The sequence below is a fragment of the Hemicordylus capensis genome, chromosome 6, assembly GCF_027244095.1.
Source record: "Hemicordylus capensis ecotype Gifberg chromosome 6, rHemCap1.1.pri, whole genome shotgun sequence".
NCBI classification, from domain to species: Eukaryota; Metazoa; Chordata; class Lepidosauria; order Squamata; family Cordylidae; genus Hemicordylus; species Hemicordylus capensis.
Window position 1 is genome coordinate 14,934,655 of NC_069662.1, and position 27,248 is coordinate 14,961,902.

General features: G+C 46.5%; 1 protein-coding gene across 2 annotated transcripts in view; it reads left to right on the forward strand.

The window, feature by feature from the left end:
• Window positions 1-12,378, forward strand: part of HSD3B7 (hydroxy-delta-5-steroid dehydrogenase, 3 beta- and steroid delta-isomerase 7) — a 65,113-nt gene extending 52,735 nt beyond the window's left edge. For both annotated transcript variants that reach the window (XM_053263595.1, XM_053263596.1), the window contains exons 5-7: window positions 2,943-3,042; window positions 7,622-7,784; window positions 8,734-12,378. In XM_053263595.1, the coding sequence (XP_053119570.1) occupies window positions 2,943-3,042; window positions 7,622-7,784; window positions 8,734-9,158 (688 nt within the window). In that variant the 3' untranslated portion in view covers window positions 9,159-12,378. The remainder of the gene's footprint in view (window positions 1-2,942; window positions 3,043-7,621; window positions 7,785-8,733) is intronic.
• Window positions 12,379-27,248: the final 14,870 nt, after the last annotated feature.

Here is a 27,248-nt window from a genome sequence, read left to right on the forward strand (position 1 = left end):
ATGAGTTACTACCTGGTCTTTCTGACAACTTTAATCCCTATTGTATCTCTTCGTACCAGTGAGATCCTCTTTCTGCTGACTGAGGAATTTAGCTAATGGCCTGTGTTTGACAGGTCCTGGTATCTGTTATCTCTGGTGGGCTTCTCAACCCACATTCTTGAGAGAGGGCCTCCCGCTCTTGACTTTGGCCTCTGTTACTGAGAGGCTTCTCAACTCTGAGCAACCTGCTGGCTTTATATTCCATTAGGGATATGAACCAAACTTTTTTGAATTATACTTTGATACACACTTTTATATACTTATTTGTAGGCCTGGATTAAACAATTCGTTATCACTCTTGCCTTCTGTGCACCCACACTTTTCCTTGGACTTTGAGCCCCAACGCAAGATAAGGAGGATGGAGTACTTGACACCAGCAACAATGCCCCAGACTGCCCACTTTGGTGCAGCAAAGGCGAGTTGCAAGCAAGAACAATTTGTGACATTGCGCAACATTATTTACAGATCATGTTGCACGTTTATTAAGGCATCCACTTTAGATTCTGATTCCCTCGCTTTTGTGGCGTTTGAGTCACAATGAGATAATCTTCTGGTTTAAGATCAGAATTAAGGCTTTTTGACTTTCTAATTTCCATGGTTTATGAAAAGAAAATTGATCATTACAGTGTTGGTAATCCTGTCCCCCTCCCCAGTGTCACATTTGGTGTTGATTCTAAAGAGACACGGGATTGCATTGTGTTTTCTATATTTCGAAAACAGTTGTCACGTATTCTGAATTATAGTGGAGTCTTACGGTCATCATTGTGATATACTACTGGAAGAACAACAGTGTCTTGGAGGGTTCACCTGGAATTCTGGGAAGTGTAGTCCTTCTCTGCACTTTCCCCATAGAAATCTGAGGGGGAGGTGCTGGGAAGGACTCCACTTCCCCAGCGCTCTGAGAATGCCTTCCAAGGTGGTGCTGGGACTGGACAGGGCTCTTTCCCCCTTGAAGTGCCCCCTCCCCTGTGCTGGGGAAATGGAGTTTTAAATCTAGGACAGTGGTGTTCTTCGTCTTAAGGCCCAGCAGGCAGTGGTGGCCCCCACCAATCCTAAGTAGGCTCCCTGACTATTGTAAATTGGGCCTGTGTGAAGTTTCAGCCAAAGCCAAATTCTCTGCACAGTCCCCTGGCACTATGTGGGAAATAAATGGCCGTTCTCACTGGACAGTGCTGCTGTGCTCTGCCCAGTGCTGGGGGAGATCTTTTACAGCAGGGATTCTCAGCGTTGGGTCCCCAGATGTTATTGGACTTCAACTCCCATAATTCCCCACCAAAGGCCACTGGGGCTGGGGATTATGGGAGTTGAAGTCCAATAACATCTGGGGACCCAACGTAGAGAACCTCTGCTTTACAGGACCGAGAGCCCTCTTGAGCCTCTTGCAAGGCGTGCACGGTGTGCTGAAGTGCGGCCCTTCTCAGAGCTTTGAACTATTAAGAGAGGGATCCCTCTCTCTTAAAGGGCCCTCCTCTCAGCACTGAGAAGAGTGCAGTGCTGAGCAGAGGTCAGCGCAGTGGGAAATGGCTCTCACATGGAAGGTTTTTTGCCATCGTGGCCCCCCGCTAGAAAAAGAGTGAAGACCACAGGCCGAGGGGACCCTAGAAGAAGAAGAAGAAGACCCTCACATTCTCCCCACCCGCAGTCCATTCAGCCACCGTGCCAATCTACCCTCTCATCGCAGAGGCCAGGACTGTGCCTGTCATTCTGGGGACCAAAAGAGGCATGATAAACAGCAGCTGAGGAGAAGCCCAAACAAACTGGATTGGGGCCCATGGCACATGGGGAGGGAGTTCCAATGTTGTAAATAAAAACAGTCTGATCATAGTAATGTCTTCTCAACTCCTGGAGCACCTCTCTTCCTGATACAGGGCGCACACACACACACACACACACACACACACACATCCAAACCCACAGTGGGAAATGCAGGGCTTTCCTAGTTGAGAGAGCCACTTCCAATCAGGCTGAGGACTCAAGGAGTTAATTCTCTGAGTATCTAGACAGGGAGTTCCCCTGGCTTTGGTCCAGCTCAGCTGCAGGGGTTTGGCCTGACAAGGGCTTCCCCGAGGTCTTCCCTGGCAATGCCATGACAACAGTGGTACATACAAACACTATCTCTGCGGATGAGTAAGGAAGGATTATCAAGGGCATGGCGCTCCCTATAGGGCAGGAGTGTTGGCCTCACATCTAAGTTGCCATTTCTGCTTAAAGTTGGGCGTCAGGGTGGGATACCTGGCTCTTGTCATGTGCATATGTTAAACCACTTCAGTGTATGCAACCTTTAACGCTTTTCAGTGCCTAATGCTCCAGTCCAGACGGAAGAAAGGTGGGTGAGCAACCTAGCCAAATGTCAAGTGGGGAAACTGCAGGCACCCACACTGGACACTCCCCTAGGTGGGTGGGCAAAGTTACAACACAGCACAGGCCTCTCCACCCCTTTTGGAATGAGTTCTATTTCCTGCCCTTGGGAAGGAGAGAGACTTGTTTTTGATCCATGTTTTGTTGTCATTTTGTTTTGGAATAACAGAGTAATCTGATTCGACACTCTGCACAGATCTTGCGGATAGAGATATATAAAGGAAAGCTTTGCAGGAAAAGCTTTTCCCATAATGTTGCAGTGGTGAGAGACAGGGCTGGTCAAAATTTCCCCCTCTTTCTATACATCTTGTTAAGAGATCAGGAGCCTTATCCCATACTACCCAACCCAGGAGTCTCCATACCTTCTCCCAAAGCACATTAGAGTTAGTTGAACAGCACTAAAGTGTATTGATGTGCATTATTAACTGGTAACTATAAGAGGGAGAGCGATGGCCTAGAAAGCAGGATTTTTGGAGTCTCTCTTTCTCTCTCTTTCACTATGTGAAGTGTCAGGTTCTGATTGCCTGTGGTGCTCCTTGTTGCAGAGGGAACGAAGATACCAAATATGAATCAATACACGAGCAGCCCTACCCAGTAAGCAAAGCCAAGGCGGAGCAGCTGGTCATCCAAGCCAATGGACGTGCGGTAAGCCAGATGTTCCTCCAGTGGAGGAGTGGAATCGAACAAAAAAGATCGATTTTTGTTCGATTCCACTCATTCATAGCACCATAACCTGGGAAGGAGATGAATCCTACCCCGTTTTGGAGGCTGGGCATGCTCCTGGTTTAGATAAAACACAAGGTAGGAGATAGTGAACTTGATCGTCTGTCATGTCCCACTCGGGTAGGACAGTTTTTCCACCTAGCAATAGCAATAGCAATAGCACTTACATTTATATACCGCTTTATAGCCGGAGCTCTCTAAGCGGTTTACAATGATTTTAGCATATTGCCCCCAACATTCTGGGTACTCATTTTACCGACCTCGGAAGGATGGAAGGCTGAGTCAACCTTGAGCCCCTGGTCAGGATCGAACTTGTAACTTTCTGGTTACAGGGCGGCAGTTTTACCACTGCGCCACCAGGGGCTCTTGTTCAGAAGTTGGGGATGGAATTTGGGTAGGGCACGATCATCGTACCCAGTTGGGGCTTGACAGATGATCAAGATTATCAAGCTTCCCTCCTCGATTGCAAAACGAGTGTAAATGGGAGCATGTTCAGCTCCCAAAACTGGGTAGGACTCATCTCCTACACAGTTTATGGCCATGTGGACTGCCCTAATGTCTTGTGGTGCCTTCAAGGCTAACAGATTTCTTTTGGCAGAAGGTTTTGCAGTCTTCGGTCCACCAAAGCTGATGCCACAAGAAATCTGTGTGTTTCTTGCAACAAAAGTAACAAAGAAATAACCTGGTTGTGTTACATTACCTTGGGTTCTCAGTGACTATTGAGAGCTCCAAATAACAGTTTGTGCCAGTGAGCTCAATCAAAACAATGTTGCAAGCACCAATTTATACCAGTGGGCCAACTTAACACCCCTGCGTACCATTCTATGCCTGCAGATCTGAGTCAGCAACTCCAGGAGCTTTTCCAGACAGCAGGATTTACCGCAGGTTTATTGCAAGTTTGAATTTGTAAAAAAAAAAAAAAAAAAGGAAAATGATGCAAAAAGAGGATTGTTTTATCCCGGACATAAATCAGGCTAGGCTCTAACGTGCAATGAAAAACTCAAATCGTGTGTGAAGTGTTCTTCAAAATCTTGCACGGACTTTGGCACAAATCCAGCCAATGTGCAAACACACACCCTCCATTCTGAGCTAAAAGCTCCACCTGGAAGTGCTTCAGGCACCAGTTTTTATCAGCGGGCTGACTTAACACCTCTGCATACCAGTCTATGCCTGCAAGTTGACTCAGTGTTCTGAATTATCTGAGAACCTCAGTGATCCATAATCCCCAGTGGATGTGTGAGGAGACACAAAGACCAGACCAGGGATGTCTCTGTATTTTTACTTGAGAGATAGGTTCAGGATTACAGTAAGGCCACATTCAGACGTAACGGATAACCGGAGTCAAACGTGGCTGAGGTTGTAACTCCATTACGCCCAAACACGCGGAAACCACAATTACGGGTCGAAAGTGACCTCCGGTTTGCCTTGCCAAACTCTCCCTTGAACCTTCAGTTATCTCTAAGGTTCACTGCCGAGACCTGACATTTTGCCACCGAAACATTACGCCCGACTCGTGTAGCGATAACTGCCATTCCACACAGGTTTTCAAACCACAATCGTAGAGGTGTCAGTGCAGACTCGCCTGAGGATAAGGCTGCTCCATGCTTTTGACACTTCTCGCTGGCAGCCTCTCGGACAACCAGCCCCCAGCCGCCTGTCAGCTAGGCAGCTATGGAGTTGCCAGGCCACAGGGACGCTGCCATGCCCCATCCTGGACTGGTCCGCCTGTCAAACTGCACAGTTGCTCAGGGGCATTCCTGATTCCCACTCTGTCCCTTGCTCCCACCCCCCACCACCCAGCAAGTGAGGTGAGGGCACGGGATAACAGGACAGGCACTCAGTGCTTTGCTCGCTGAGAAGAGAGCAACAGTCATGTATCTTCACAAACACAAACTCTCCAAGTGAGAACACAAGCAGGGTTACCCCATCACAGCACCAGGAGGGGAACATCTTGCAGGGGGAGTGGGCCCGGGTTAGGGTAGGAAAAAATCCTATTTTTTTCACATATAGGTTGGGGACGGGGGCCCCAGCCCCTTCCCCAGGTAAGGATATTTGCTCCCTAGTCTTGCTCACGAGAAGAACTGTCTGTGGGCACTAATTTCAAATGTACAAGATGGCATTCTTGTTGTATGGGAATGGTCCTCTCCATGCTGGAGACTTAGTCCATTATCCCATGGACCGCTCTCTCACCAGAGTGGCAGACTAAGAGAAGCAAGGATGCTCTAAGCAAGAAAGCCACAGGGACGGGTACTTGGGTGAGTGCTGACCCCATCTCGGTGACTGCCCCCAGGCTGATGTCAGACCCTGTGCCCTGCCAGCCTGCACAGCCATGTGGGGATGTGTGCCCTTTCCCATGGCCCCGAAGGGCGAGGCCAATGTCCTGGGCCAGATGGAAACCGGAGCTCTTCTCTCCCAGGAATCCCCGTGCCAAGAAATCTGCATATGGTGCCATACTGGACCAAGCCCGGGAACTTTGAATGCATTTAAAGGTCCATGCCTGACCCCTGTGTCTACACCATCCGTGCAAGCGGGTATGCCCTGGCAAAGGTATTCCCTGCCCCCCATGGCAGGGATAGCCAGCATGAACAGCGCATCCTCTTTCCAGCCGGGGAGTATTTTTTTGGGGGGGGTTGCTCCTGTCTGGGTTTGAGCGGCTGCTGCAAGCAGGGATTTTGAAGCTGCCAAGTTCTATCTTCCTCACCGAAAAGTTGGAGAAGGAAGGCCCAGCCCCTTCTCCTTTGAGGGGTTCATGCCTTCAGGATTCCAGTCTCAGAAGTTTTCCATTTTTGCCCTCTAAAGGTAAAGTGTGCTGTCAAGTCGATTTCAACTCCTGGCACCCACAGAGCCCTGTGGTTGTCTCTGGCAGAATACAGGAGGGGTTTACCATTACCTCCCCCCATGCAGTATGAGATGATGCTTTTCAGCATCTTCCTATATTGCTGCTGCCCGATGTAGTAGTAGTGGGGATTCGAACCTTCTGGTTCCATGGTATTTCTACATGACAATCCTTATCTGTACCCTCACTGCTGATGTAGGATGTTTCTGATGGGTGTTGTCATCCTAGTTTATGGCCTTGATTGATAAGCAATAAATGAATAAACGTTCATAAGGTTACAGTAGTTGTTGTTCTTCCTGGCCCTTGTTGGAAGTGAAGGACTCTGCACTGCCTCAATGACAGAGGGGGACAGACTAGTGAGTCAGAGGGCTAGAGGGGTCAAGACATTGGTCATCCCTTCTCTACTGCTCTGACACTATCTCTTTGATATGTAGATTGCTACTCTCAGGGACTTCCTGCCTGCCTGCCACTTCCTCTTCCCTTTCTTCTCCCTTGCAACACCCACGCTCCTCTCTCCCTGCACCATGTGTGCAGAGATGCAGAAACCATCCCTCTGTATCCAGCTAGCTAGCTAGATTAGAGATCCTATCTCTCCACTTTACTATTTAGAATGGAGTTCACCAATAAAGACTCCTTATACTGATTTGAAACTATGAACTGGCTCCAAGTTTCTTTTACTCTCAGCATTCTGCTGCACTCTGCTGTATTAGAAGGGTATCTCTTACCAGAGAATTCCCATCAGCCCCTTGGCAAATTACAGTTACCATAGCCATGAATGGGGGAGGGGAAGAGGCAGTGGGGAGGGGACAATAGCAAGAATAAGGGCCCTTTCATACACACAGGATGCCTTGCAAATTTGCAGCAAAGGAGTACATAATATGCTTTTAAGCTGAGCCCTAATACAAGGATGTGACTAGCAAGAAAGGGGAAACCTGTTCTCTGAAGCCACAGCTGGAATTCCATACGGTCCTTTGCAGTTCTTTCAGTGACTCTAATGTTCAGTCCTTCCTGAGCCATCTTCCTCTTCTCACCCTCCTGATATAAACAACCCCGGCATAAAGTCAAGCATGGGCGAGGAGGCAAATGTGTAGCACTAATAGCAATAATACAAATTATCATGGCACTAGTGAAGGAGAAAGGCAGAGGGACTGGGGATTGATAACAGCTAACCCTGCAGATCTGGTCAGTGTTTAGATGGCTAGAAAGAGTGGAATTGCAGTTGCAAAGTGCTGCTCATAAGAACATAAGAACAGCCCTGCTGGATCAGGCCCAAAGCCCATCTAGTCCAGCATTCTGTTTCGCACAGTGGCCCACCAGATGCCTCCAGGGAGTCCACAGGCAAGAGCTGAGGCATGCCCTCTCTCCTGCTGTTCCTCCCCTGCAACTGGTACTCAGAGGCATCCTGCCTTTGAGGCTGGAGGTGGCCTGTAGCCCTCCGGCTAGTAGCTGATGATAGACCTCTCCTCCATGAAGTTATCCAAACCCCTCTTAAAGCCATCCAGGTTGTTGGATTTTACCACATCTCGTGGGAGAGAATTCCACAAGTTGATTATGCGTTGTGTGAAAAAGTACTTCCGTTTGTTGGTCCTAGATTTCCTGGCAATCAATTTCATTTGCTCACACCAAAGGGAAGGCTAACCATTCTCTCAACCTCCCCCATGCCAGATCCAGGGCGGGAGGCAGCTGGTAACCTGCTCGCTTCGGCCAACGGGCATCTACGGGGAGAACCACCTTCTGATGCAGGAGTTTTACAGGAAGGGACAGCTCACAAAAGGCTACAAGATACGGACAATCCCAGCCTCCGTTGAGCACGGCAGGGTCTATGTGGGTGAGTTGCAGATGCCATCCCTGGTCTCATTCTGTTGAGATTTCTCTCAGATTGCATTCGCCCATATGAATCTGCCAGGGCCCTTTGCTCATCACTTTGAGCGCTGTTTGTTGTCCCACCATTGACCTGAGATTTGGTTAGAGTGGACAAGAGACAGCCTTTTTGGTTGTGGCCCCTCAGGTCTGGAATGCCCTCCCAAGAGAGCTTCACCATGCTCCCTCTCTTAGGGTTTTTGAAAAAGATCTTTAAAACCTTCTTTTTTAGAGGCTTTTTAATGTGTTTTATTTGTCTGATGGGTTTTTAATTTTAATGCTTTAATTGGTTTTGCTCTACATTGTGTTTTATTTTGTTTTGTTGTGTCATATTTTATATTACTTTTATTGTTTACTGTTGTGAGCTGCCCCAAGCAGTATTGCACCGGAGGAGTAGGATATCAATATTTTAAATAAATAATACAATAAAAATTCCTGAACTCCACCCTGCCCTCACCTCACCCTTCATTTTAGATGCCCTTTATTTGCAACTCTGCCCCCGGCTCTTACGGTCAAGTTCTGAAAAATCTAGAAGCCTTTTTGGCTTCTTTTTGGCCTTGTGGTTTTCACCACTCAACCCAGAAGGGAATAGCTAAGCAATAAAACACAGCCTGCGTACCCTGGATGGCGTGCTTATGTTTTATGTCAAAAGCAACAAACCTCTATTAAGATGATTCATATTACCTGGAATATTGTTGGGAGTACTTGGAGGGAAATAGATTCCAAGGCCAAAGTGAACATGGTTTATTCCTTTGCTAATATCCTCCACAGGGTTCTTTGCTCAGAACTGGCAAATGAGCCTCCCCGGTGCACACGTACATATGGTGGTTCTCATAAGCTAGGGAGGATCTGCCTTAGCCTGTTCTGATACCTGTCTTTCTTCTCCCCACGCCCTGTTTTTGTGCATGCCATTACAGGCAATGTCGCTTGGATGCACCTGCTGGTGGCCAGAGAGATGCAGGAGTCCTCTTCACCTATTGGGGGTCAGGTTTATTTCTGCTATGATGCCTCCCCTTACAAGAGCTATGATGATTTCAACATGGAATTCCTGGGGCCCTGTGGCATCCGCCTCCTGGGGTCCCAGCCACTCCTGCCTTTCTTTTTCCTCCGGTTCCTGGCTCTGTTCAACGCCCTCTTGCAATGGCTGCTGAAACCCTTCTGCACTTACGCACCCATCCTCAATCCCTATACCCTGGCTGTGGTCAGCACCACCTTCACGGTTCAGACCGACAAGGCCCAGCGCCACTTTGGCTACCAGCCCCGCTACACCTGGGAGGAGAGTCGGGCCCGCACTATCAAGTGGCTTCAGGAAACTGATGCTCAGAGGCATGCTGGGAAGTAGCTGCCAGCCACCGGAAAAGCACTTGAAATCTGAGTTGGAGATGTGCCATGCCTTCACCTGGGGAGATCTAACTCCAGATTTTGCAGATTTCTTTCTTTCTTTCTTTCTTTCTTTCTTTCTTTCTTTCTTTCTTTCTTTCTTTCTTTCTTTTTCTTTCTCTCTCTCTCTCTCTTTCTTTCTTTCTTTCTTAATCCTTCTTTCTCTCTAAATCTTTTTCTTTCTAAATCTTTGCACAAGTAAGATGAGCTATTCTGTACCATCCAGGGGACTTAGCCTTGTTTGAAACTGTCTCTGGATCATATGCTATTCCCTTGGGTGCATTAATTTTTAGAACGAGGGATTTGTGATCACCTGCTCCAAGATTTGACACCACGGGCAAAATCCAGTACTAGCTGAATCTTTCTGGGGTGTTAGCTGAGTATTTTGGAGCACATCCCAAATTAGGTCTAGCAGTTACTTCAGTCCTGTGATATGAAGGTCCTGGTTCTCTTATTGCCCAGGGTTAAGTGATACTACAGTTCTTGCAATGAATCCAAGTCTGTGTGGGGATGATCCATTTCCAGGATTTGATTCACAGAAATACTGATTTTTTTTGAGAGAGAGACAGAGGATATGGATCCATTCCAGTCTTGCTTGAGGTTTAGGATATAATTGCTAGAAAAACAATAACCGATTGCAGCAATGGAATCTGGTTGTTGTTTTCAACTACACTTCTCAGTACTAAAGAGCTGGTTCCATTTACTCTTGCTTTTGGCTCATTTTTTTGTTCTCCCTTGCTGGCCTCCTATGATTTTGCATATGCATAATTTTGCACAAAATCCAAACCTTCAGGGTTTCTCAAACATAGGTCCCCAGATGTTGTTGGACAACAGCTCCCATCATGTCCAGTCACCATGGCCATTGTAGACCAATGGAATCTGGGCACCCAAAACTGAGAACGGCACTTAGAGGTATGGGTTCCTGGTGAAAACCAAGCGTTCAAAAAGCTAAGTAAGTGTCTCACCTTAAACATAAGGATGTGTTTTGAAAGCACATTCTTCTCTCCTGGATGGTGTTCTATATCATTTCAGTTTCAAGCACATCATGTACACATACCTCTTCTGCACTTAAAGAAGTATAAATTTTGCAATAATATTTTTTTTAAAAAAGATGAAGTGATGGCCACTAGGTTAAATGCCTTTACAAAAGAATTAGGTAAGTGTCAATGGTTCCTAGCCTACATGGCTAAATGAAGCCTCCATATAGGGAGGCAGTATACCTCTGAAGACTAGATGCTGAGACTAACAGTGGGAGAGGGCTATAGCCTTCCGCCGCCCCCCCACTTGTGGGATTCTTGGACCCAACTGGCTGGCCACTGTGGGAGACAAAGTGGTTAGATTAGGCAGATCTTTGCTCTCATCCAGCAAACCTCCTCTTGCGTTCTTAAAAGAATGCAAACTGAGCCAGTTCAGACATGGCTCATCTACACCAGGAACTTTGTGTTCTGTGCTTTAAAAACTCCATACTTCGCACAAGGGAATGTAGACAAAGTATATATAGACAAAGTATAGATTGGAGTTTTCGTTCAAGATCTGTGCAGTGTGAGCTATGTGGGGGTTTTCCCCCTGCAAAGCCAGCAATTCCAGTTAGAATGACTTTTCCAGTTAGAATGACAAATCTGGCTTTGGTGCTGCCACATATTCCAAACTCCTTTCCAGCAGAAGCCATATACTTCCAGTTACACTTCTCACCACTGTGCTGTCATTCCGTTGCCTGGCAGTCTTGATTCTGCGTTTTACAAATGGATAGGCTGGGGGAGCAGACGGCCATCGGCTGTGGCATCATTCCTTTCCTGTGGAAACGGAACACCTCTTCCCAAGGATGAGCAATGCATGCCACATCATTGTAATCCCAATTCTGTGTTCGTGTGTCAGTGGTTTTTCTTCCTACCTCAAAACTACCACTACAGAGAATCTGGTTGTCGTGCAATAAAGACCGGTATCTGCTCTGTAACTTCAGCCAGCCAATAACCAGTTGCTTGAGTGGGCAGACTGGCTTTAACATGAGAAGAACACGGCCATTCCATCTCTGAGGAACATGCTCTCGATTCCTGTGATGCATGTTTTTTGTGGGGCTTGTACAACAGCAATATAAGTGGAGAATCTTTTAGTGTGGCAAACGTCTTCACTAGGCCCAGAGAGGTCTCTCTCTCAGCGTTGCTTTTGTTCTTAGCAGAGCTGGGACTTTTGAGACACATATGGGTGGAGCCTAAGGTTCTGGAGCTGAATACCCCTGCTAAATGAGCAGAGAGACACCTTTTAAAGTGGCGGTTCTCTTGTATTTAGCAAGGGGAGAGCAACTGGCCCTATCCAGCCCCAGCACAGCATCCCTCCAGTGGCTGTTGCTGGTATCTGCCTTATGTTTCTTTCTAGATTGTGAGCCCTTTGAGGAGAGGGGACCATCTTATTTATGTATTATTTATTTTTCTATGTAAACTGCTTTGAGAACTTTGGTTGCAGAGCGGTATATAGATATTAGTAGCAGTGGTAAGCTCAGGGGTGGGGTCTGTTGGAATAAGGGGCAGGGCCTAGTGGTCTTCCTCTGAGGTCTGTCCAGTTACAAGAAGAACCTAGCTGTGCCTCTTCAATATAATGGAGCAGAACTGGTCGCTCCCTTGATTGTGACACTTCACTCTGGGATTTTGCTCTTTTGCTTTAGAGAGATAAAATTCCAGGTCAACCGCCAAGATCTGGCAAATTTAATCAAAGCATTAAAAGCATCTCTTTAATATGACCTCTTTATTTTGAAATTTTAAGCAGCAAGAAGGAAAAATCATAAAATATTCCTATAAAGTGAAAGGAAAAAAATCCTTTGCTGATTCTGAATTACACAAATCCTACTGATGGACACAAAACACATATACTTACAAGGAGAAGGAAGAACTACAAACGTGTGTGTGTGTGTGTGTGTGTGTGTGTGTGTGTGTGTGTGAAAATAAATGAACAATCCCCCAGCTGTCTCTGAATTTTTAGACTCTATGTATTTAAGCAAGCAAAATTGACTCTCTCTTTTGATTGTAAGTATTTAATTTATAGGTGCCTTTCATATGCATCTAAGAAAAGCCCCAGCCATAGGGTCTTGACATGGTATGCTATGCAACACCAGGATGGATTGCTCAGAGCGTGTTATTTGCACATATGATAATAATAATAATAATAAAGGAATATACATATATATTGCATCATGGATTCATATTGGCTCTTCTTTCCTTGGATGGCGGGAGGGCTACTGGTGCCCAATAAGACTGTGCAGGAAAGGTATACAGAAGGTCACAGTCAGGGGATGCATGGTGGAGAGGGAAGAGCCTATCTCCAGTAGGCTGTGCTGTTCACTCCTGTCTAAAATCTCCTATTTCCTTATCTCCTGACCTCTTTGCTCTTGCATTCTCTTCTTGGAACTCTGTCTTTGCTGGTTGGCCTCCACATCTTCTGGGGTCACACTGGGCCAGAGAGGGCACAGCCATTAGTTTAGCAGCTTTGGGCCACAGAGGGCCTGGGCAGCCTGGGACCACAGGTGCCATGAATGCTGGGACTAGTGTTGGAAGTGAAGAGCTGTCTCTTGTCTCAAAGACAGTGGAGGACAGACTAGTGAGTCAGAGGGCTAGAGGGTCAAGACATTGGTCATTCCTTCTCTACTGCTCTGACACTATCTCTTTGGAATGTAGATTGTTAATCTCAGGGACTTCCTGCCTGCCTGCATTGTCATTTCCCCTCTCCCTTCTCTTCCCTTCCTTCTCCCTTGCAACATGCAAGCTCCTCTCTCCCTGCACCATATGTGCAGAGATGCAGAATCCATCTGCATCCAGCTAGCTAGCTAGATTAGAGATCCTGTCTCCTCACTTTCCTATCTAGAATGGAGTTCTCTAATAAATACTCCATATATTGATTTGAAACTATGAACTGGCGCCAAGTTACTTTACTCTCAGCATACACGCATGCCTAACTAAATTCGCTGTGTTGTGCCTCTGTGCACTCTGCTATAATAAAAAAAGGGTTTCTCTTATCAGAGAGAATTCCCAACAACTCGGCGGCCTGAGAACTGGCTGCTTCCAGAGGCCAATTTTGTCTTTTGTTAAATTAAACCCAGGGCTCTGTCTGTCACAATTCCTTGGCAGCACAGAAAACCCAAAGAATGTCTGTTGGGCTTCCTGAGAATTGGCTCTTTTAAAAATAACATTTCTAGCAACATGGATGTGGAGGTGTGTGTGCGAAAGTGGGCAAGTGACTGAAACTTTCAAACAATTCCACAAATCCCACCATGCACCAGGGAACTGAGAATTCTACTAGCAATGTAACAAAACTTTGCCACTGAGTATGAGATACTAGAGTCTTTATCTTCAAGTAAGAAGCTCACTAACAAATCATTAGAAATACAACAACCGAGACAACTGCGCACCGAGACAGCAAAGGCGCAATTAAACGCTCCCTAACATCTTTAAAGAATTCACAATAAAGTAAAACATGAGCAACTGTCCCGATCTCATTAGCATTACAGGGGCATAATCGCGCCCCTATCGGCCAGTGATGGAATCTGCCATAAAGCAAAACCGATGGCAAGGCATTAAAGCAGGCTCTAGAGAAGGCCCAACTAAACTTAGAAAAGGTGATCGTGGCTAAGTATGGGGCAGTAGAAAAACCTGTCCATTATTTTAAGGGCCTATATAGGTTTGGAAGGAGAGCTGTCTCATTCTGTAGCTCGATGTCAAAAAGCCGTTGGCATACCAGAGCCTTTGCTCTCCGAAAGCCTGGCTCCAGCAGGTGTTCAGGATCTAAACCTATCAAAAACAATCTGTTAATTATCCCCTCAGACCAAGTAGGCTGGGGGAGGGGGGAAACAGAAAGAAAATAAGGGATTAGGCCTGCCGGCTGCAAGTGAATCTTCCTCCAGTCGTTAATGATCATCCTCCAGGCCCTGGGTTCCCCCTTTGGAAGCCTTGCCTCTTGCCGCAGCACTGCATTAGCGGTACATTTGGGAGTATTAAACAGGCTGCCGGGCGGGCTGAGGAGCGGGGAGTTCCCCTTTTACTGGGACGGGAGGTTGCCAGCATCTTCCAGCTGCCCTCTCTCCTCCCAACTGACTGCACGCATCAGGGAGGGCAGCTGGAAGCAGCTCGCCACCTCCCGCCCCAGTAAAAGGGGAACTCTCCGCTCCTCACTCCCCCCTTGCAGCCTCCACCACCAGGGCTGGCCCGTGCCTCATCCCACCCTCCCTGGGTAAAACTGGTAAAGGATTTTTTAAGGGGAACTCTCCCCTCCTTGCCCCCCCCCCCCCGCAGCCGCGCATCGGTGGTTTTTAAAACACCACCACCACCACAGTTCAAAACAACAACAACAACAACAAACCCAGGGAGGCGATTTTTCTCCTTGCCTACACCTCCACCCCACAGCACGTCTCCTGCCCCCCTGCTTCAGGCTGCTTAGTTCCTGCCCAAGTTTCCACATCGCGCCGCTGTCTGCCCTACCGCCCGCACACATTGTTAGTTGCAACACCTGCGCACCCGCACACTTCAGTCAGGCACACTGATTCATTTATTTATTTCCAAAATTTGCCACTGGAGGAATTTTGCCACCTTAGGCAGCCGCCCCCTCCTGCCTCTCCTTTAATCTGCCCTTGGGTCTACTAGTCACAGCTGAGTAGCTCCTGGACCACACCCACCAGCCTGAACCAAGTTCTACACCCTATTGGTGGGGGGGGGATGGGTTACATTAGCATCCCCTAAATACTTGTACAGATGTTGCTGACCTATCTCCAGAACAACAGGGGCTAGAACCTTTCCTTTTCAAAGGGGTGGAAAATCAGGAAAGCTGGTATAAGTTTTGCATTATTGAATAGGGCAGAGTCTTCAAAATGCACCATACTGGCTGTTCAACAGGACTTCATTAGGTAAGGCTATGCAGAACTGGAACCTTATGGGTGTGTTTGGGGATCCCTGATGCAAAATGTGGGACTTCTTGCAACCATCTGCTTTCCTAACTCTCCTCCTTTTAGAGACATCTCCTACAAGCCGGAGGGGGGGGGGGTGCGTGTGTCTGGACCTTTCACTTTCACAGGACAACCGCACCCAAGCAATATCTCCAACGTTACGCCATCACTGGTGGCTAAAAGCAAAAGCAATTAAGCAAAACAAACAAACAAACCCTTTAATATTGGACCCTACACCCCAATGACCCGTGAGTGACTTTCCCTTTCCTCTCTGGGGGAGAAGGAATTCATTATTTCAAAACCAACATTACAGCCCAGTGCAAACAATGCAGGACTAGGCAGCTGGGGAAATGCAGCTGCTTCCTCACATTCCAGCTGCCGAGGACAGTTCTTGGAATTATGCTTGGAGGGAGACTCTGGAGAGAAGAACTGTCATGGATGTGCTTTGCCCACGCCAGGAGCAGCCCAACCCAATAGGCTGGGGGTGGCCAACCCGAGGCCCTTCAGTTATTGTTAAATTAAATCAGTTGCAGCTGGAGAGCTGCAGTCATAGGAACATAGGAAGCAGAGGCGTATCTAGGGAAAACAGCGCCTCGGGCAAGCACTGAAATTGCACCTCCTGTCCAAACATCTGACACCCATCTTTCTGATAACTTTACTATAATATCAGTTGAAAATTACAAGTCAAGCTCGTTAATGTTTTAATATTTCAAAAACCATTTAGCAGGGGATATAGCCAGACCAAAAAATGCTGGGAAACTACAAATTTCAGTATGCTGGGGCTCATGAAATACCCAAATACTATGTGGAGATGTACTTGGAAAACTAAACAGAAGTGCTTGTCTAATTCTCTACTATGCATTGTAGCATCACTATTACATAAGTTTTAAAAATAAATGGAGAATGTGACTTTTCCCAGATACTCTGAAAATAATTAAAGGATATGCAGAGTAAACTGTGTCACTGCTTGGAATATATTCTAGTATTTCAGAAAGACAGTTAAAATGAGAGAAAGAGAGCAAGAAACTCCCAGTGAGCCTTAATATTAAGGATTTCACACTGATTCAAAGACAAATTCACCATTAATAGCCATATTAGCAAGACATCACATTTAACTCCCTTATCACAAGAAGCAAAGTAAGAGCAAATGAATACAATCCTAGCTCATAAGCTTCAGCTCAGTATTCACAAGCCCTGATTCTCTGTACATCAGGGATTCTCAACGTGTGGGTCCCCAGATGTAATTGGACTTCGACTCCTATAATTCCCAACCAAAGGCCACTGGGGCTGGGGATTATGGGAGTTGAAGTCCAATAACATCTGGGGACCCACACGTTGAGAAAACCTGCTGTACATAGTGCCAATCTGAATATGTGTACAGTGACTTTATATATATATATATATATATATATATATATATATATATATATATATATATATAAAATTTTACCTGTAGCCCCTTCGGGGGGCTTCCTAAATGCCATGGGGGGGGTCTGCAAAGGTTCCCCCTCCCCCTGCTGGCCTCTAGGGCCTCACAGGGACCATTTGAGCATGTGCGGTGGCCATTTTTAAAAATAATATTTTTTAATGGCCGCCAAAAACAAAATGGCTGCCATGCAAGCTCAAATGGCCTCTGTGAGGCCTGGCATGGCCTAGGGCCTCACAGAGGCCATTTGAGCATACGCGCTGGCCATTTTGTTTTTGGTGGCCATTTTTAAAAATTTTAAAAATGGCGCCCCCTTCAAGTGGCGCCCGGGGCACATGCCCTGCCTGCCTCACCCTAGATACACCCCTGATAGGAATCTGCCATAGACTGAATCAGACCATGGGGCCATCTAGCTCAGTATTGGCTACACAGACCAGCAGCGGCTTCTCCAAGGTTGCAGGCAGGAATTTCTCTCTGCCCTATCTTGGAGATGCCAGGGAGGAAACTTGAAACCTTCTGCTCTTCCCAGAGTGGCTCCATCTCCTGGGGGGAATATCTTATAGTGCTCACACTTCTAGTCTCCCTTTCATATGCAACCAGGGCAGACCCTGCTTACCTAAGGGGACAAGTCATGCTTCTACCACAAGTCCAGCAACATCTGGAGAGCCTCAGGCTGGTCACCCCTGCAGTTGGCAGTAAAGGTGTCTGTACTGCAGTTCGCAGTACAGGTGAACCAGAAGAATGCAGGAGGTGCCAGGCAACAGAGCAGATCTACTAGAGGCACTGGATATCTGGCTCTCTCTCCTCCAGCGACTGAGCGGAGGAGAGACTGGAATGGTGAGACAAAATATTAGTCTGAACTCTGGAGCAAAGTCTGGTTTTTGTTAAATGCGGAATAAACAATGATGGGTGCCAATTACATTTGTCAGTTTCAAGTTATTTCAGACAACTGCCCAGACAACTGCCTCCCCTTGCCTGATCGTCGTTCCGCCCATGGCTGGTGTCTCTCTTTGGTTTCTTTTTTAGATTGTGAGCCCTTTGCGGTGACAGGGAGCCTTTTACATACATTCCCAAAGCAGTTTACATACATTTATAAAATGTATGTAAACCGCTTTGGGAACTTTTGCTGAAAAGCGGTATGTAAATATTTGTCATATTCATTCATATATATATGGGCAAAAATCACCCATAAGAATTGGTGGTCATGCTAGAGAATAACCCACCCTCTGGAAGGACTTGCAGAATGACTCTGGGTCTCTTGAAAGGATGCTGCCCTCTGTTGGCCCCTGTACTGCAGCAGCAAGACCAGTAACACCACCACCATGGTAGCTTAAATGGGCTTCTGCTGCACCTCCTCTCTCCTTTTATTTTTAACACAAGGAGGGCAAAGGAGAAAAAGCACAACAGGAGCTTTCCCAGAGAGGAGGCTTTATGCGGGTTGACTGTGAGGCTTTACTGCGGGTTCGGATGTGCCAGAAAGGCTGACACAAAAAGTTAATTTTTCAACCTCGGACATAAATCGGGCTAGGCTCTAACGTGCAATGAAAAACCCGAATCGTTTGTAAAGTGCTCCTCAATATCTCACATGGATTTTAGTGCAAATCTGGCCAACAGAGCAATTACCACTTAGGTAATACTCGGGGACGGGCGTTCTCAGTTGCTGCCCCGATGCTTTGGAACATGCTCCCTGCTGAAATAACAGCTTCCCCATCTCTGACAATTAAAAAAACAAACAAACCTTTAAAGACATATTTGTTCATGCAGGCTTTTAATTAAATACCGTTTTAATCGTTTTAACTTCATTTTAAAATACTGTTTTAAGGTTTTAAATTCTTATCATGTTTTATCTTTTTGTTGTCATTTATTTTAACCGATGTTTTAATTCGTAATTTATTTGTTTTAACTAATGTTTTAACTTTTTGTTTTTGTTGTAAAGCGCCCAGAGACGTACGTTTTGGGCGGTATAAAAATAGATAGATAGATAGATAGATAGATAGATAGATAGATAGATAGATAGATGATAGATAGATAGATAGATTTGGAGCCTAGACCTAAAGGCTTTTGGAGCACGTTAACCTCATTTAAGGGGAGGGTGTTCTAGGCAGGCTAGCCGCCTTGGGAGCACCAGGCTCGCCCAAAAGCCCGGTGGTTCCCACGATCGACAGAAAGCGGGCTAAGCTCCTTCCATCGATTGTGGGAATAGCCTCCCTGTATTTTTAACACGTGGGTTCTTGAGGACACAAACAGCAACTGAACTCACAAGAATGTAAGAATATAAAAGGTATATTCATGCAAATATGCATTAGCAGAAACATTTCGACACACAACTGAACATATTCCCATCCCACATATTTCTTTCCTCACTCCCTCAGCCCCTGTCTCGCAAGCACCCAGTGCAGGTCACAATCATACTTGGCCACCTGGCACAGTGCAGGCCAGCAGCAACCACACCACCCCGGACATACTAAGGAGGATTTGGGGGGTCTTCAGGGGGTGTGGAGGCCCTGGACTTCAGCCCCAAAGTTTAGGGGTAAAAGTGGCACTGCTAGCCAATGTGCTAACGCACACCCTCCATTCTGGTGGAGAAGCGAGCTAAAAGCCTCATCTGGGAATGCTCCTGGCTAAGGAAGCCATCTGTTGCTTTTAGGATGGAAGGAAACAGGGAAATGGCTCATAGGCAGTTAAATGAGGCCTTGTAGGATATGAAGCACTAGATCACCTTTGGCTTAGTGTCAAGGAATATGTAAGCTGTCAAATGTTCTGGATGGCAGTACCATCTGTCTTTCAGTGCCTTCTCCTCTCCACCCACACAGGAAACTGCAAGAACCCTGACATCCTGGAAGGATTAGCCAGAAGGACATATGGGGAAAACCTGGACTCTGCCCAAAAATCCTGTTTGGAAGAACATGGATGCCTGAGACCTTGGGGCTTTATTAAAAAAATCCATTTCTAGTCCTCGTGAATGGGAAGTGGCGATACTGAGGCAGCATCTACAGAAAGCTCTACCTTGCTGAGACTTCAACTTTATGGTTCTTCATGGCTCCTACCAACCTCTCTGTGTAGCCTTTGACACCTATTTCATAGACACATTGGTTTGGATGAGGATCAGTGAAAAGTGATTGAATCCAACACCTAATACGATGTTTATTTATGTAGAAGGAAGGCCCATGGAATTTTCTGGGGCCTTCTTCTCAGAAAACACATTTTGAAATGTCCATCCTGTTGAAGGGTGTAATTTACCCATGATGGGTTTTGTAATTAATTAGCAGAACACTAAAGAAGCTAGCCACTCCAGTTACAGAGTAGAATGCAGAGTTTAGTTGTTGTTGTTGTTGTTATTATTGTTGTTGTTGTTGTTATTAATAATAATAATAATAATTCGATTTCTATACCGCCCTTCCAAAAATGGCTCAGGGCGGTTTACAAAGAGAAATAAAACAAATAAGTTGTCGCAGCTATTTATTTATCTATTTATTAGATTTATATACTGCCCTTCCAAAATGGCTCAGGGTGGTTTACGATGATAAAAACAATTAAAACAAATTAACAATTAAAATCAAACTATTAAAACACAATAAAACAGCTAAAAGCCCTGAAAATCAGGGCAACAGTTTAAAACAGTTAATCATTTAAAACTCTGCAAGGCCAGGCCAAATAGGTAGGTCTTAAGGGCTCTCTTGAAGGACAGCAATGATCTCGAATTACGAATTTCTGCCAGGAGTACATTCCACAGCCCAGGAGCAGCTACAGAGAAGGCCCGCCTCTGCGTCGCCACCAGACAAACCAGTGGCAACTGGAGACGGACCTCCTCAGATGACCTTAACGTGCAGTGGGGATCATGTAGAAGGCGCTCTCTTAGATAATGAAAAAACATGGATTTAGCGAAAAGACATGGAGATTTGTGTAGAATCTAAATACTACGTAGATTTATTGGTGAAGTACACTTTGGGAAAAAAAGACCTAATCCTATCTTATAGGCTACATAATTAATAGGTAGGGAGAGAGATGTTTCCACCTGCTCTCTAAGAGGAAAGGAAGGGATTCTGACTCATCACAGGAAATGCCTGAGGAGTCATATCAGGAGTCATAGAGATAAAGTAGAGACAGGCAAGGAGACCCTCACTAGCTACCTCTACTCCCAATGCCCTTAGTGGTCATTAGGATAGTCGGTGCAAAAGGGTGATGTACTGGAACTCCATCTCCAACCAGAGGTGCACATAGGTAATTTTGAAGCCTGAAGGCCTTTGGAGGGCCCCCCCCCTTCAAATTAAGCATCATCATGCTCCGTCATGTTCTTTCCACACCACCTGGTACAGACTAAAGAGGATTTGGGAGGCTTCAGGGGCTGTGGAGGCCATGGACTTCGGGCCCGAAGTCCAGGGGTAAGAGCGCTTCTGTCTCCAACACAACCCATGCAGTCCAGAGTCAGTGAGTGTCTCAAAGAGGACGAGAGGGCAAACCAGTAAGCCAAACCCCACATTGCAGGGGAAGCTTTCACCTCTCCATGTTGCTAATCAGTGTGAGCAACGTAACCCATCCGTGCTGGCAGGCTGGCCTCTCATGAAACCCAAATTATCAAAGATGCCAGAACTTCAAAGCCACAGTCCACCTGTTTCAAAGAATCCTCCCACAATCACGAGGACTGGAAACTTTTTAAAAAGAAAGAAGAGCCTTAGGCTGTCATATTCTGCTTCATAAAGGCTCTATGCATGCACAGCAAAGCCAATAACCATTGAACTGTCCTCGTTAGTCTTCCTGCGGTACATAATATAGAGTACTGAGGCTGAGAAAAGTATCTTGTCCACCAAGTCCATTTTGTCTGATTTAACCTGTGAACTGAGAGGTTTCTCCCTTCCCTCGCATCCATACTTGTAGTTAATTTGGAAACAACAAATATTAGGTGAAAAATGTTTTGGAGGGTGTAGCCCGCAGAAGGGATCCAGTGAGATAATTCACAACAGCAGTTTCTAGGGTGTAACGGCCTGTCCATATGGGTGGAAACTTGAAAATGTCAGTGAATGTGTATCATAGGGCAATGGAATAACTTTGTGTGTCTCTGCCTCATCTCCCAAGGAAAGGGCTAGGTTTGCCTAGGAAACTAAATCTATGCGCAGGAATCTAAATCTGCATGTTTTCCACATATGGCAGCAATGCACTCCAAAACGTGATCCTCCGTGGCCAGGCTGGCGTGGCACAGCCTCCAAACTCTCTCACTTCATTCTCTGGTCTCGGATCTCTTTTGAGAGTAATCTGAGGCCAGAGTCCACACAGGAAATGGCAAGAACCCTGACATGCTGGAATGATTAGCCAGAAGGACATATGGGGAAAACCTGGACTCTGCCCAAAATCTGCCTTGGAAGAACATGGATGCCTGAGACCTTGGGGCTTTTAGTAATAAAATCCATTTCTAGTCCTCATGAATGGGAAGTGGCGATACGGAGGCAGCATCTACAGAAAGCTCTACCTTGCTGAGACTTGGAACTTCATGGTTCTGCATGGTGCCTACCAACCTCTCTGTGTAGCCTCTGATACCTAGATCAGTGAAAAGTGACTGAATCCAACTCCTAATCCGATTCTTATTTATGTGCAAGGAAGGCCCATGGAATTTCCTGGAGTCTGCTTCTCAGAAAACACCCACATCTGCATGGAAAATATGCAGATTGATATCCCTGCGCACAGGCAGACCTAGCCCTCCCCTTGGGAGATGAGGCAGAGACACACGAAATGATTCCTTTGCTCTATGATACACATTCACTGACATTTTCTCTCCTCTGTGAACTGCTTTCAAGTTTCCACCCATGTGGATAGGCTGTTACGTGGTGGTGCCCATTTCTGACCTCCCGCCTACTCTCTGGGGAAAGAGTGCCTCAGTGGACCTGAGAGAGCAGCTGTGCCTTTAACAGATGCATTACTGGCAGGCATGTGGAAAGTACATTTCCTGTGCATGAAGGAGCAGTGAGAGCGGAAGGCTGCACCTGCTGGGTTTCTGCCTGGCACATGGCTGCTAAAGGCACAGCAGCTGTGCCAAGTATCAAAAGGTGGAGACCTTAAGACAGGAAGGCTCGGAGCTGGAAATTGTAGGGAGAGCAGGTTGGAATCCCAATATCATGTGTTGTATTCAAACAGCAGTAACTGAGATGTACTTAACGCATGTGGTGCTGGTATCTTGAGCTCTGCACTAAATTCGTCTTCCTGGTTGGTGTCCCTCCGTTGCCCCTCCCTTCTGCTGTAGGGTTGCCAACTGCCCAGAAAAAACTACCAGACTTGCTTCTGTGCCTTTATCAGCCATCAAGCTACATCAATCAGCAGGTAGTCCTAGCACAGAGATGAGCACTAAAGGTAAAGTGAGCCATCAAGTCGATTTCGACTCCTGTCGACCACAGAGCCCTGTGGTTGTCTTTGGTAGGATACAGGAGGGGTTTACCATTGCCTCCTCCCACACAATATGAGATGATGCCTTTCAGCATGTTCCTATATCGCTGCTGCCCGATAGTCTGGGAAACATACCAGCAGGGATTTGAACCGGCAACCTCAGGCTTGCTAGTCAAGTCATTTCATTTCACCACTGCGCCTTTGTTTGTTTGTTTGTTTGTTTGTTTGTTTAACTTCTATACTGCCCAAACTTTCATCTCTGGGCAGTTAACATAAAAACAATTACAACACATATAAAAGTTAAAAGAATGCAACAATTTAAAAACAGCCATAAAATTAGGTGGCATGAGATGAGTCCTACCACCTGATAATGTTTGAATATCAAATTGCTGGTAGAGACACAGCTTCAGGGGCTCATTCAAAAGTTGGGAGTCCTGTTCTGCTGCCATACGCTGGATATGTGCTGCTTTTTAAAACCAGCTCCCATAATTTTGCCCTTCACAGTTAAAGGGATCAGAAGGAGTTTTAAGAACATAAGAACAGCCCTGCTGGATCAGGCCCAGGACCTACACAGAGGTCCCACCAGATGCCTCTAGGAGGCCTACAGGCAAGAGATGAGGAAATGCCCTCTCTCCTGCTGTTGCTCCCCTGCAACTGGTATTTAGAGGCATCTTGCCTCTTAGTCTGAGGGTGGCCTATAACCACCAGACTAGCAGCCATTGGTAGAGTTGTCCTCCATGAATTTATCTAAGCCCTTCTTAAAGCCATCCAGGCTGGTGGCTGTCACCACATCTTGTGGCAAAGAATTCCATAGGTAAATCATGCATTGTGTGAAAAAGTACTTCCTTTTGTTGGTCCTACATTTCTTGGCAATCAGTTTCATGGGATGACTCCTGGTTCTAGTGTTATGAGAGGGGGAGACATTTTTCTCTCTACCCACTCTCTCCATATCATGCATATCTCTCGCCTGGTCAGTCACCAGCATCTCAGCATATATGTGTAGCTGTGGTGTTTCGACTTGTCATCAGCATATATGTGAAGTGGGGTTTTGTTTTGTTTTTTGCCCCAATATGCATCACTTTACACTTGTTAACACTGAACTGCACCTGCCATTTTGTTGCCAATGTGGAGAGATCCTTTTGGAGCTCCTTGTGATCTGTTATGGATTTAACTACGCTAAATAGTTTGGTGTCATCTGCAAATTTGGCTGCCTCGCTGCTTACCCCAATATTGTATCCTATCCAGTTATCTTTAGCAGTGTGTTTGACATTTGTCTTAAGGGGGATCCTGTAGAGAGTGTGGGGCAGGAGTCAGAAAGGAAAAGGGAATGAAAGGAGAAGGGGGAAATGGAGTTGTCGCTGAATAAAGCTTTAGTTATGTAAATCCTCATAAAATTTCCTTGCGTGTATGGGAAGCAGCTACAAAACACCCAACTTCTAGATCATTTATGAAAGAATTAGATAGTACTGGTCCCAGTATAGATCCCTGGGGGTGGGGGGAGTGGGTGGGCACTTCTTACTTCCTTCAATTGAGAGAACTGTCCGTTAATACCTACCCCCTGTCCTTCAACCAGTTACCAATCCACACATGAACCTGTCCCCTTATCCCCTGACCAGGGGTGTAGCTATAACTGAGCGGATGGGATCAAAGAACCCGGGACCCCAAGCTCTAGAGGGCCCCCAGCTCCATCCCTCCCTATTTTCTTCATTTGCTCCCTGACTCTGAGGGGCCACTGGGGAGAAGGGTGAACACGGCCCCCTTTCCCCTAGCTATGCCCCTGAACCCATGACTGCTAGGTTTTGGGTTGGCTGCCACCAAGATGTAGTGACAGCCAACAACCTGGATGGCTTTAAGAGGGGCTTGGATAACTTCATGGAGGAGAGGTCTATCATCAGCTACTAGTCGGAGGGCCACCTCCAGCCTCAAAGACAGGATGCCTCTGAGTACCAGTTGCAGGGGAGTAACAGCAGGAGAGAGGGCATGCCCTCAACTCCTGCCTGTAGGCTTCTCAGAGGCATCTGGTGGATCACTGTGTGAAACAGGATGCTGGACTAGATGGGCCTTGGGCCTGATCCAGCAGGGCTGTTCTTGTGTTCTTATGTTTTCTCAAGAGTCTTTGATGAGATTAATACGATCTGAAGAGAAACCAGAGTATGAGTCTTTGATGAGGAATTTTGTCAAAAGCTTTTTGGAAGCCCAAGTATACTATGTCAACTAGATCACCCATTTCCACATGCAGGGCTGGCTCTAGGGGATCTGGCGCCCAGATGCAACATTCTGTCGAGCACCCTTAGTTATCGTGAAAAATAAAAATTCAAAATACAATTAGTGTGTATTCAAAATTTAATACACAAAATTTTTATGTAATTGTGTACATAACATTGTATATAATATAATTATGTATATAATATATGGACTTTGAAGAAGCAAGATAGAAAAAGCATCGACCCTTTTGAACTTTGGTCCTGGAGAAGACTTTTGAAGATACCATGGACAGCCAGGAAAACAAACCAATGGATCATAGAACAGATCAAGCCAGAATGTTCACTAGAGACACAAATGACCAGGCTCAAATGATACTACTTCAGACACATTATGCAAAGATCCAGCTCCCTTGAGAAGTCCATAATGCTGGGGAAAGTTGAAGGAAAGAGAAGAAGAGGACGATGGCCAGCAGCAAGGTGGATGGACTTATTTGTGACAACAATGAATGCCCCACTGAGAGACCTTAAAGGCCAAGCTGAAGATTGATCATCCTGGAGAGAATCGATCTATGTGGTTGCTAAGAGTCGACACCGACTTGACAGCACTTAATCAATCAATCAGAACTGGCCCTATCCACCCCTAGCACAGCATTCCTCCAGTGGCTGTTGCTGGTGTCCATCTTATATTTCTTTTTTAGATTGTGTTCTCAGACTGAAGAAGGGGAAGTAAAATAATGCTTTTAGTTTTACCCAGTTTTTGCTAATCTCAAAGGTGGCCCTTTTAAAATTTAACCCATCTGAATTATATTATCCATCCAGCTAGTCCAGTGGTGCAAAGCAATTGTGTGTGTGTGGGGGGGGGTGGCTTCCAGCCCCAGCTCCTTCACTCTCACCCAGTCCCACTCACACACTCCTATTTTCAGCTCCTTTCAGGGCGCAGCTCCTCCACAGCTTCTCACTCTGTCTGATATCATATGCTCAGGCAGCTCCTCCCTCAAGAGCAGGGAAAGGGGAACGGTTGGACCCGCACACAGGAAAACAACACAGGCTAGAGAATTGGTTTGCTTGGTTTCTGCTGCTTGTTGTTTAAACCTTTTCCCCAAAATGCCCACAAGAAGCTCAGAGGGAAGTCACAGCAAGCACAGCGTCTCAGTCTGGAGCGCGGGAAGACAATGGAGGCGCCGACGGGAGATGGTTGGGATGCTGCACGCATGCGCCAGGCAGGTCCACGTGACGCACAGTAACAGTGGCGCCAGCAGCACGCGATCAGGTTGGAGGGACACACACCAGCGCGTTGCTCGTCCTTTGGTGCTCAGCACCCTCCTCCAGCAAGCTGCACTGCGCCCTGAACCAGCGCACAATGCAAATGAGGAGTTTGTTGCTGAGCCTGTTGCTTCTTCAAGTTCCGTTCCATCGGCGGCGGCACCTTCCCAGCGGGCAGTGCTCTGCACCCCCCAGCAAGCTGTGCCCCAATGCAACGCATCTCTTGCTTACTCTCAAGAGCTGACCCTGTCCACATGACTGTTGATAACATCCTTATTTTAACCATGTACTTATTAACAGCAGCCAAAACACCACAAAAACAAAGCTGCCGCCACAAGAGGGCAGTGGCACCCTGTTTTCACAAACCACTGCATTAAGAAACTAGGCTTCCAAACCTTGCTGCCTAAAAATAAAATTGAGTCAGCAAGGGGTGGTGGGAGGGGGAAAGGGGAATATTTTTAAACCACGTTTATTAAAGCCAGGAGGCAGTAGGTCACAATAGATGAGAATGGATGGAGCGCTGCGTGCAAGGAGGCCTCTGGGGCTGAGGCTAGGAGCTGAGGCTTGACGGCTTGTATAACTGTCTGGCGTGCTGCTGGCTTATTTGGAGAGGGAAAACAGAGCCCTGCAGCCAGGGCATTTTTTCATACAGCAGGCTTTACCGCAAGGTTACTGAGAGGCTTTACTGTGAGTTCGAAGTTGCCTTCCCAAATCAACACAAAAAGTGGACTTTTTTTTTAAACCCAGGATATGGAGATACAGAGAGTACTTTCCCCCTTAGCTAAGTAGGGTCTGCCCTGGTTGCATATGAATGGGAGACAAGAAGTGCGAGCACTGGAAGATATTCCCCTTAGGGGGATGGAG